Here is a 12,349-nt window from a genome sequence, read left to right as displayed (position 1 = left end):
GGATGGTGACTCCACCACTTCCCTGGGGAGCCTGTTCCAATGCCTTACAACTCTTTCCATGCAGAAATTTTTCTAATATCCAGTCTAAACCTCCCTGGTGCAACTTGAGGCCATTTCTTCTTGTCCTATCACTTACTGGTTGCTCCAGCAGAAAATTCTTATGGTTTGTCAGCCAAGTCTGTGTGATGAACCTCCAGTAATATCAAAATATGACACCTGCAGTTAAATGCTTTAGGGAAGTGATAGGAATAAAGTGTATAAAAATCGGAGGCCAGAGGAAAGAAGTAGTTAAATGTAAGGAAATCATCATGAGAAGTAGTAGGATGTGGAGCAAACTGCTTAGAAAACAAAACCAATTTAAAATTTTCTACCACAGCAAAGTTTGGCAGAAAAATTTATAGTTCCTAGAGCTCTAAATACACATCACATTTCACCTGTCTCAAAGGAAATTTCCGCCAAACATAAGGCAAAGACCTGGTTGGCCTGCACCGAATGGCAAGACTCCTCTGGCTCCCTCATGGAGGCCTGGAATATTCCTTGAGAGGCCGGAGATCCCAGGAGCTGTTTCTCCCGTCCTGACGCAGGGAAGTCAAGCACTAGCAGCGAATTTGGGGAGATTTCCATGTGTCCCTAAGCAGCCACAGGTTGTGGGGAACCTCCTGTGTGACAAGCAGTGTCATGCAGGCCCTTCCAAGCCAGAGCCCAAGAACCTGCATCAGAGAGCAGGCAATGAAGCAGCTCAGGCTCTTTGCAGGATGGAAATGAAGTGTTCACAGTCCAGCTGCTGTTAAAACGTTTCACTTAGTGATATTTTAATATATATGATGCTATAGAAATTTCACATTTTAATAGCATCATAACATGGTTGTGATAAAGGAGTCTAGAAAACATATCGGAATCTCTAGAAGCTTCAGGCAGACGAGATTGATGTATCTAAAAAAAAAAAAAGGTTTTGAGGAGTGATGAGAGAATCTAAAAATATGTTTCCCTTAAATTAGTTAATATTTCAGATTTATTTCTGTAATATGGCCTACTTAGTTCAGAGAGCGGCTTCGGTGCCTCTGCAGTATGTATTTCGAGTGTTTGTCAGTGATCTTCAGTTTTAGAATTGTGTTTTTTTTTCTTTAGAATCATAGAATTAAAATTGTTGGAATTGCCAAGCATTCCTTATCTAACCCAGTACCTTTTAGTAATATTTGTAATTTTTGTTACAGCAGAATCAAAACAATGTACTTCTGTAAAAGTAATTTCTTAACTTCTGTAGTATATCCTAGAAATTTTTATGTTAGTAGTATTTTTTCGAAAATTCACAGAAGAACTGATTTTATTTTTTACATTATGTAACTACTTTAGATTACTTCATTTACTGAAAGAACTTTTAGGAAACTGGGAGGTGGATGTAGAGCTTTGAGGTGCTTACCTGCTGCTGTCAAATGCCATGTTTGCACTTTCCGTGGTTCCATTGGATTTACTGCATACGGTTTCAATATCTGCATTTGTAATGAGTTTGGCTGTAGGAACTTTTTTTTTTTAATTGCTAAATAATGTATTAATCGGGAGAGTTTCTTGTGTGTTCTTGCTAACCTGTTTTCTTAGCTTTTTTTAACACTGCTGTCAACAGCAGGAATTTAAGAAGCAACTTTATATTTGTAAAGTTTGTCCTGTCTCAGCGCTTTAAATTAGAAATGTCAAAGCCACGATATATTTTAAGATCTGTAACTTATAGGGGGGAAGTATTATTTTTTCTGCATTAAATAACAAATATTTTGTTTTCAATAAATATAAACACTAAAAACAAACTACAATGTAAAATTAACTTCGTGATTTACGTTTTTCTGTAACTAGGGCGTCACTATGGAGCAGTAACTTGTGAGGGATGCAAAGGATTCTTTAAAAGGAGTATACGGAAGAATTTAGTTTATTCATGCCGAGGAACGAAAGACTGTGTCATTAACAAACACCACCGGAATCGATGTCAGTACTGTAGGCTGCAGAGATGCATCGCGTTTGGGATGAAACAAGACTGTAAGTCCAAATAAGTGTAAATTGTTTTAGCTGGCAGTTATGTTAAAGTTTCTGCTATGAAAGATGTGCTTTGTATTAATACAAATTGTTATCTTGATTTTATGTTTTTAAATCATTGCATCTTTTTCCTTTAAAGAATTGTACAAGTTTGGTGCATCAGAACTCTGAAATGTTTTCAAGCCTACATATTGCTTGACATTTTTAATAAACACATTGCATGTGGTAAAAGTGAATTGTTATTCCTAGGTGGCAAATGTTCAGCATGCATCCATGTTTGTTTTTTATATATACAGTCAATTTTTCTATGTGTAAATGAAGCTACTGAGTGTTTTGAATCCTTCTACCTTCTTGTCACTTTTCCATAACTGAGATTACTGCCAATTGCTGATCACTCGTGGCAAAGCTCTGCAGTTATTCACAAGTCAGAGATCCACAGTGATCTAAAGTTCAGTTCTTACGATTCCTGCAGGTTTCAGGTTCCTTTTTAGATTCCTGCTTGGGCAGGGGGATGGACTAGATGATCTTTCGAGGTCCCTTCCAAGCCCTCACATTCTGTAACTCTGTGGTTTCCAACATTGGATGTAGTGATATTGCAATACCACAGCAGGGTCAGAATACTAAATACTTAGAAAATCAAGCAATGCCCGAATTATTCAGCCCAAATACTGCCAGGCTGTTGCCGTACACACAATATTAGCCTTGTGCTCTGCTCTCTGCTGTCCAGCTCTGTTTTGCTGACCCTCTTTAGCCCTTGTGGACATTCCCCTCCTTACAGCCCTGCTTCTGTCAGCAGGAGCCAGTAACGCTTTTCCAGCACAGAGGAAAATAATTCAGAAAGGGAGGAGAAGCTGAGGCGGAGGGTGAAAGGGGATCTTTACCCCTTTACCCTCCAGTTCAGCTGGCAGTACTTTGCCCTTATACAAAAGGCTTTTCAAAATTAATAAAATCACTGGAGCAGGGGTTCAGAAGGCAAGAAAAGAGGACTGATCAGAAGAGAGGAAAGAAAACTCAGTGGAGTGGGGAGAGGAAAGAAAACTCAGCACCCTCTCGCACTGTATCTCCCTCAGTGGGGTTACTGGTCCCTTAAAGAAGTCTTTGCCCTTTTTCAGCGAACTCCCAAGCTCCAACTAGGTAGCATAGAGTTAGCAAAGGAAGAAAAAGACTTTTGCCTCCATCTCGTACCCTTTCAAAGCACCGTTTGTGGATTACAAGCTAGCTGTAATGGCATTGTCAGTCCTTGGTGATATTATGATGGTTGGTTTTATGATACTTACCAATGCGAAAATTTGAATAACCTCATTGTCTACTACTAGCTTGAAGCCTTTTTCCATTTTTTTCTTTAGTTACACATTTTCCAAAACTGCATAATTGAAGAAAAAAAATATGTATTTTTTTCCTGTTTGTCTTTTTATTTTAAAATAATGAACATTCAGTATTCTCTTTATAGGCTAAAACAATTTCTATGTGCAGTACAACATTGAAGAGGCTCTGCTGGCCAGTAGCCAGTGCTTGTCAGGCTGGCGAATTGATGCGTATTTTAAATTACATAGGGGCCTGTTTTGTGAATCTCTTCCAGTATCTTATACCAATCTATAAAATTACTTGCACCATTTTAAAGTACTGGAAGAACAAATGACTGGATATTTTTTAAAGATTTGTACTTTGTAAATACCTTTTATTAAGTTTAACAGTAAGAATGTCATGTTATTGTTCTGTTATTTTTTCCAGAAATTACGTTTTCCTTTTAAACTTGTAAAATCAAACTGTAAACTGATTTCTCTTGGCTTTGTTCTGTAGAACTGAAGATTTCCCTGTAGGGTACAACACTGTAAATTTTGTTTTACAGTTCTCTGATCCATCCAGAGCAAGGTGATGTATCTGTAAGCTAAAGCCCAGATTCATTCCACCTAGTACCACTAAGCTATTCAAATTCAAAATCTTCTTGTTCTCTACAAATCAGTGATTTGGGGTGTTGCTCAGATCTTAAATGGTCTGCACTTAACTTTGTGAATGTTACCTTCCCCCTGTATTATCTAAGCTTCTAACTTGGGAAGCTTCTTTATGTGCATGAAGTTGGGTGGGTTCAACTCGGACCCACAGTCGTTGGAAAAGGTATGGTGAGTCCTTTAGGTATGAACTGACAGTGTGGGCTAGTGAATTTGAGAAGGAGAAGCTTCCAGGTAAAGATCCAAATTAAAGTGTAAAGGGATTTCTCCCTTAATTGTAGCTTGAAAAGCTATTAATTGTCTAGATGTTTGGCCTCAGACTTTGACTACTGCATCATTTCATTAAGAACGAATCAAGTGGGTGTGTTGTTTTTTACCAAAGTTGTTAGGTTATTGTTCATGGGTTTTTTTTTTAGTTATCGCTTCTGCAGATATTCAGAATCATTATTAAAACTGCAGATTAAATAAAAAGAGAAAAAAACATATTTTTTGGTGTGTAATTTGGGATGTGACCTAATAGTCGTGTATTGTTTCGTTAGCTGTGCAGTGTGAGAGGAAACCTATTGAAGTGTCAAGAGAAAAATCTTCAAACTGTGCAGCTTCTACAGAGAAGATCTACATTCGGAAAGATCTTCGTAGTCCCTTAGCTGCAACTCCAACTTTTGTAACAGACAATGAAACAGCAAGGTACATAATTCTTCTTAGAAGCAGCTCTCTCTGTTTTCTGAAAGCACCTCAAAATTAAAATATGTGCTGTTTTGTGTCAGATCAACAGGTCTTCTGGAATCGGGAATGTTTGTTAACATTCATCAGTCTGCAATAAAGAGTGAACCCACTGTGCTGATGACTCCAGATAAGGTATATGATGATGTGACTGATGTGTTAAGTGGAGTTAATGCTGTGATTGTGTATGTATGGAGGGAAGGTTCTTCTGTTTTGTTGTACCTCTGTTTTCTTAAATTCATTTTTAAAACACTCCTTTACCTTATTACCCAGTGTTGCAAATGCCTTCTCTTCACATGAATGCTTTTAGCCTTGCATAGTAAAAAAAGCTAAAAGCTCTTGAAAGTAAATGCCTTCCTCCCCTTTTTCAGGGAGCTTTAAGGGCTGCCTTATTTTTCTTTGTGTTGGGCAATCCTGACACTTTGGTATTGCTTTTTTACCAACAGAATGAGGTGTTTGCAAAACCTCACATGACGTTATCACAGTGCATTTTATAAATACTGTTTGTTTTTTTCCCCTGAGTCACTATTTTTTTTTGCAAAGCTAAGAAGAGCTATCTCAGCAACAGTCTTATTTCTGAGCTGGTTTTTCCTTTGTTTCAATTTTGTTGTATTTATTGATCCACTCAAGCCGTGTGATAACCTCCCTACACATGCACAGTAGGAAGCTTTTCTATTTTTCTAGCTGATATTAAATTACCTCATACAGTTTTCATGCATTTTGCCTCACTTGCTCCGTTGGCAAAGGGCCCATCAAAAGTTGTTTATTCAATTTCACGTTTCTGGCTCTATCTGTAGAGTATGACAACACAAACTAAATGACATGTAGCATGCTGCTGTTAGCAGTAGTAGCATACTTGTCTGTAATCATGCCCTTTATTTCTTTTTTTTATGGGGCAGGGTGGAAAACAAGAGTTACTGCATCTCTGAGTTGCTGGTCACTACTGAATCACGTTCCCCTGCAGTTAAATAAAGGCATAAAACCCAAAAAGGCTGCAGCAGTTGGGTTTTTTTTTTTTTGCTTGCTTAAAGGTGATGTTTTAGCCATTCCTTCTTTTCAAACATTCTCCTACCCTATTGTTTGTGACTCATTTACACGAGAAAGGAAGGAAGATGCTAAAAATATAATTGAGTACAGTCTCATAGTCCCAGTAACTGTTTGACTAGTGAATGGAGATGATAAATTCTCTTTCTGCACTTGCTTACCATCTGTAGTGTTCTTTCTGAAAGAAACAGATAACTATTACTTGTAAATGTCTAAATATTTCATATTTTAGAAGCAGTGCAGTATCTAATGGCTGCATTATGATTGCCCATTTACTGAAAACAATAATTTTCTTACGAGTCTATTCACACACTCAATTCTTCATTTATGTAAAAATTAGATTCTTCTATTGCAAGTTAACTGCTGCCAATATGAGAGAAATAAAAGCTATACTTTTCCCTTAGGTTGAAGCATGTCAGGGAGATTTAAGTACTCTGGCAAACGTGGTGACTTCACTAGCAAATCTCAGTAAATGCAAGGACATGTCACAAAGCAGTACAGAGCTGTCTATGATTGAAAGTTTAAGTAATGGAGATGCATCATTATCCGAACTCCAGCAAGAAGAGCAAGCTGGCAGTGATGTTACAAGGTAAGGCGTGTTACACTTGAAAATCTTATTCTTTTTGAGGTCTCTGTCAATTCAGACCATTAATTAAATCATTACAGTGTAGGTAATTTGTCTGCATTAAAAATAGGAGTAATAGAAGCCTGAGCTCATAGAATCATAGAATAATTTTGGTTCGAAGAGACACTCAAGATCATCAAGTTCAACCCTAAAATAACTCTGGCACTAAACCATGTCCCTAAGAACCTCATCTACGCATCTTTTAAACACCTCCAGGGATGGTGACTCAACCACTTCTCTGGGCAGCCTGTTCCAATGCCTGACAACCCTTTCTGTGAAGAAATATTTCATAATATCCAATCTGAACCTTCCCTGGTGCAACTTGAGCCATAGTAGTAGATAAGTCTTGTAAGATTTTTCCAAGTGAAACCATGGGGAAGTTCCCTATGAGAAATAAATACTTCCAGTTGCTTGTACTTGAAATTAATTTCAATGTAAATCTTGCAGCTGATTTTCTTACCTTTTGGTTGGTCTTAATAATGTGTGTGTAGTACAGAATGTTTCAAAAATACAGATCAAATTAGAAATCACTTTACTTTGAAGTTGGGTCTGTCTTTTTGGAACACCTTGTATAGTCTTAGTACTTCGTATCATCCTGGAAAACTGTTTCATAGAGGTCTCATCTGTGTAATTAGTTTAATGCCTGTAGCTATTAATCACCTTAAAAGCTTAAAAAGCATTTTCTTCCTGCACAGGACAGCTCACAGAATTCTCACTATCAGTACAAATACATACAATGAATATTTTACAAGCTTGTGTTTTGCACTGGTTTTAACTGAGCCATTTTGGTGAGCACATGTGTAGATATTCTGTGAGCACATGTGTAGATATTCTGTGTAGTACGTACTGTTATTGCATCTATCACAATTGTATTCTTTTTGATTGTCATCTCATACAGGTTTCTGACAGCTGTCCCAGCAATATTCCTTTACATACCATGTACATTGTACATGCTATTCTGAAAATGGGTATGTGGAATAAATCCAGAAAGCAAAAAAAGATTGGGGTATAGTGAAGTAGTTTGTACTGACTGAAATACACAATTTCCCCTATAGACTCTACTGCTTGGTTTAATTGCAAGCAGGATGCATTTGTTCAGTTCCTTTCTTTATATGCTGCTTGGAAAGTCAACGTGACTTTATCTAGGTGCTGATTCAGGCCTTTGCTCTGTCCTCCTAGGTAGAGAATGTAAGAACATGCTGTGTAAATAGTATTGTTGTATTGTGCTGATAAACTTCCTTCAACACTACAGCTGTTCAAAAAAACGTAGTAATAAGGTTTCACAATCATTTTTCATTTCCTTATTTCCTGGCACTTTCAGATACTTGCTTTTGCCAACTTCACTGTTTCTGTTCAGTTTTCAGAATGTGACTATGATGAGGCGCCACGTTCTTTCAGCCAAGGAGCTGGAAAGAGCCCTGACTCAGCTGAACATGTTCTCTTGTCTCTGAGTTTACCTAATGGATTTCCAGTGAGGGGGTTCAAGTTAAATATTCATGTGAAGGGGAAGTTGTTATGCAAGCAGAAACTAAACTTTTAATTTAAATCTTTGATTTCCTTGCCAGGCCTTATGCCAGCTTGATGGAACAGACACAGATTTTTACTGAGAAAAAGGAGTTTAAAGGATTTCAGGAAGCACGTTTTATCCATCCATGTTTTTCATCTATTTTATTATATTCTATTGCTTGCAGCCACCCTAGTTACACTTTCACTTTTGCTGACACAAATTTAGCGTACAACATGGCTGCTAGCATTCCACTGCTTTTATATTGTAATGTTATATGCCTTGTTCTCTAATTACTTCATTATCTATGTTCATTTTTAGTTTATCAGCAGTCCTATGTATCTGTTAGTGACTGGGCCTGACAAAAAGAGAACCAAAGTTGTTTCTAGCAAAGGATATTAATATTTTAATGTTGATTATATCTTTTTTTTCTCACTTTATGGGCCAAGTTTTTGTAGCTTCTAGGCAAGCTTTTTTCTAGATCCTCTTTTTCTTAGTGTTTTACCTCACAATCAATGCTCATGTTGGGGCTTCATGTTTGGAAAGGACTCAGAATGCTGAGCCATGAGGATGCAACGTGTCTGTTGACATCTGCTGTCTTACTACTGCCAGGTTATGAGATCCAAAGGAGAAGATTTCTTTGAAAGCAAACATTCCAGAATAAGTTGGAAACAAAGTCCAATGGGCAGACACAGTTAACCAGTGTACCTGCCCACCCTATTTAAAAAGGACTCTCCAGCCTATGCTAGACTCAACACAGGAATGTGGCAGTTTACCTCTTGGGGAAAGGAGATATCTTGTTCCTCTCTTACATTTCTGTCCCTGCTACATGAAGAGCCCTGCAGAGGCTCTTATTTTTCCTAAGAAGCATCTACCACCAAGCTGCTGGGTTTGCATATTCTCCCTAAGGCTGCCAAGAGTGAGCCATGCAGGGCCTGAAACTCACATCTCCAAGCAAGAGGCCAATAATATACCTTCTAGAGCTTACCCATTAATGCATTCCCTTTACACCTACTTTCCGTATACCAGAGACAGAAAATGTCCCAGCTGTATCTGTATAGTCCACTTACATCTGTTTAGTCCACTTGTGCATGTCCCCGTCACCCTTGTGTAGACACATCAAGGTATGCAGGCTAATGTAGGACCAAAAACTAGTTTATTTACCACCTGAAGCCCGAGTCAGTGTCAGCAGCTCTTTTATTGTGGTGTTTTGTTTGGTTGTACGTGGTTATGTCAGACATAGTAATCATTTAGATTTTTTTTTTTAGCATGTTAATGAATTTAGATAGCTAGAGAATGTGGGGGAAGAGAAGGTGGCAAAATTCCACTCCAGACTTTGGCATTAAATCAGTGATTTTAGATTCTGTGGTAATAAACATGTCTCTATAAATTGAGAATCAGTTCTACATACAGGCTGTTAATCAGCTTTTATAAAGTTTTCAGATCTTTGTGTATAAGTTTTTCACACAACGCTGTATACAAAGGCTACTGCTCTCACAATATGTTATCTATCTGTAGGCAGCAATCAAATCTGTATATTTTTCATTGAAGATATATCAGTTTTGGTTCTCAGGTGTATTCATGAACAGAAAAACACTGGATCTGCTATCAAGTGGCAAAATAATGAATAATATATCTGTGCTCTTTCTGGCATCTCCCCTGTAACGTTTGTGTGTGTGACTTGGTCTTCACGAGTCACTGCCCCACATCAAAGGATACTAAGGATGGTACTAAAAGTGTGAGAGTGCTTTCTTTTACATAATTGAGAAAAGTCTTCAAATTAAGCTGAATAACCTAAACACAACTCATTACTTAAAAAAGGAAAGGAAAGGAAAGGAAAGGAAAGGAAAGGAAAGGAAAGGAAAGGAAAGGAAAGGAAAGGAAAGGAAAGGAAAGGAAAGGAAAGGAAAGGAAAGGAAAGGAAAGGGGAAAGGGGAAAGGGGAAAGGGGAAAGGGGAAAGGAATTTACATGTGCATTAAGTTGCTTTACCAGCATTATGATGATCCTGTTCTCAAAATGTTCATGGCAGCACCCTCAGTAAACACCACTTGAAATCACTTGATCTTGAAAAGCAAACTGTGATTCAGCAGCACAATCAAGATGTCAAAACTGTGAATTTGATGGCAGCTAGTGAGAATCTGCTGCTAATTTTTGTTTCAGAGCCACTGCAAGTTGGGTTTTTCGGGGATTCTGTTTGGTGGAGTGGCAGGAAAAGCATACTCCTGACTTCTGTTTTCCACATCTGGTTCTTTGAACCAGACATCTAAAATACAGATTTCAGATGTGCAGGGTCCTCCTAAATGGAAATGGTCTCTTAATTTTCTTGTTTGTTTGTTTTTGTTGTGATCTTCCAGGGCATTTGACACACTTGCAAAAGCATTAAATCCAGGAGAGAGCGCAGCGTGCCAGAACTCTGACAGTATTGAAGCCGGTGTACAGCTCATCGGTGGAGAAACAAGCATGAACATTGTTGAAATAGAGGGACCACTACTCAGTGATGCACATGTAGCATTCCGGGTACTTAATACCTTTTTACTGTTGACGATAACCATTTTAACGTAATATAAAATAATGACCTGATTAAATCTTATTTTGAGTTTCTTAAAGAGTAACTATTTGTTAGGTATTTGCATTCATTTCTGATGAATGCACGGCTTTTGTTCACAGGTTAACTGTTTTTTTAGGAATGTACAGCTCTGTTTGGCAGTTTAGCTGCACTGTTTATTTTGTAGCTTCTTGCCTTAAAAATACTGGGTAATCCATGCAAAAGGGTTTAGATAGACAAGAGTCACACAAAGCAGAGGGTCAGCATCCACATTCTCACTTGTTAACAGGTGGATCTCCTGCAATCCGCAGCTGGATTTTGAGACTGAAGTGTATTTATCAGTTTCTTCTTTGTGTATATACCTTATTTGAGTCTGGTATTAATTGATTTTAATTATTAAGGGAAAATATGGTTTCTTTGTTCATGAGCCATATATTTACTGGCTTTATTTTTCATTTTACGAGCCTGCAGAAGTTTTTCTATCCATTTTTTTCATCTTATTATTCTTGGACAAATCAAAAAGCTTGCTCATCTGAAAACTTCTTCAATACCAGGCATTTTATTAAACTTTGCCCCTCTCATCAGCACATTTTGATGACTCAAATAAACATGATGACTAATGCAAATTTCAGTATTTTTTTTTAAATTGTGTTAGCCAAACCATTATATTATGAAGTATTAATATCTGAAGATAAAACTACAACGCTATAATTAGCAGTATGGGGTCAAATCCCACTCTTCACATATGCCAGTAACACCACTGATTTTACTCAATGCACACTGAGAAAGGCAGAGCTAGTCCTTTCTGATACATATTGATTATAGTTTTAGCACTTGGGAGCAGCCGGAGATTAGTTATTTTATATGCATTTATTTGTAAAATATTAATTAAAAGTACCAAAAAAAAGATGTTTTGTGAAATAGAATTCCCATCCACACACACACTCCCCAGGAATTGTGGTAACTCCTCTAATTTTTCAAGGTACTTACTCTGCTCCTCTGGGAGAAGCTTTAGAAAGTAATGATGCCTCTGCATTTGTATTTGTTATGTATTTAACTAGATAGAAATGTAAGCAACCTCATTCTCATTAAAATGATTCTTCTAAAACTTTTATTCTTTGAATGTGTCTCAAAAGTTGAGTGTTATTTGGGATTTTCCATCTCCAGGTGTCCCAAACATGAATATTTATCTAAGGTAAAGATTCAGAATTTTTGCCTTTTTTGTTGCTTTGTAGTTACTATAGGGCATAACAGTGTGGCTAATAAAGAAAAAGGCAGTCTTTCTGTTTTATTTCAGGGAAATCTCATGTTTATTTAAAAACCTTTACTTTCTCACTTAAAAGGAGCTCCAAGACTGATTTTTTTTCTTACTATGTTTTTTAATGAAGAAAGTAAAATAACTGACTTGCACTTTTTTTCTTTCTTTTTTGATTTCCAGCTCACCATGCCTTCCCCTATGCCTGAATATCTGAACGTTCACTATATCTGCGAGTCTGCCTCCAGGTTGCTTTTCTTGTCCATGCACTGGGCACGTTCCATTCCATCTTTTCAAGCTTTAGGGTAAGTGTTCAATTACCTGTTCACTTATGTTGTGAAAACGCACTTTTTATTTTCACTGTCTTATTCAGGGACATTTAAAATATAAACCTTCTTACTAAAACCATTTTTTGTGGATCATCATGAAGGTGGTGATGAAGGTGCCTTCAAAGGTCCAAATGTAAGAGATGTATAGATGTAACTATTCCTGTATTTATACAGTCCTAAAATTACATGCTCTAGATGGTACATTTATCTACATATACCAGCGGAGCAGCCAGTACACCATATTTTCACTGTTCCTCACCATCGTCCCTTTGAGAGGAGATGAATGGGGTTGTCGCAAATATGTGTAGAACCCACATGTACAGTATCGTGTCTACCACAACAAGAACTGGTT

At 37.4% G+C, this 12,349-nt stretch overlaps 1 protein-coding gene across 17 annotated transcripts in view; it reads left to right on the top strand.

The window, feature by feature from the left end:
* Positions 1–12,349, top strand: part of NR2C1 (nuclear receptor subfamily 2 group C member 1) — a 57,513-nt gene that overhangs the window by 31,398 nt on the left and 13,766 nt on the right. For all 17 annotated transcript variants that reach the window (XR_010468378.1, XR_010468377.1, XR_010468395.1 and 14 more), the window contains 6 exons: positions 1,846–2,025; positions 4,511–4,658; positions 4,739–4,829; positions 6,143–6,327; positions 10,223–10,385; positions 11,852–11,973. Coding sequence is in view for 12 of the 17 variants with exons in the window: in XM_065043103.1 (XP_064899175.1) it covers positions 1,846–2,025; positions 4,511–4,658; positions 4,739–4,829; positions 6,143–6,327; positions 10,223–10,385; positions 11,852–11,973 (889 nt within the window). In the remaining 5 variants the exon portion in view is untranslated. The remainder of the gene's footprint in view (positions 1–1,845; positions 2,026–4,510; positions 4,659–4,738; positions 4,830–6,142; positions 6,328–10,222; positions 10,386–11,851; positions 11,974–12,349) is intronic.

Source organism: Columba livia, chromosome 1 (assembly GCF_036013475.1).
Source record: "Columba livia isolate bColLiv1 breed racing homer chromosome 1, bColLiv1.pat.W.v2, whole genome shotgun sequence".
NCBI classification, from domain to species: Eukaryota; Metazoa; Chordata; class Aves; order Columbiformes; family Columbidae; genus Columba; species Columba livia.
Note: the sequence above shows the minus strand (reverse complement) of the source record. Positions and strands in the feature narration are given on the sequence as shown.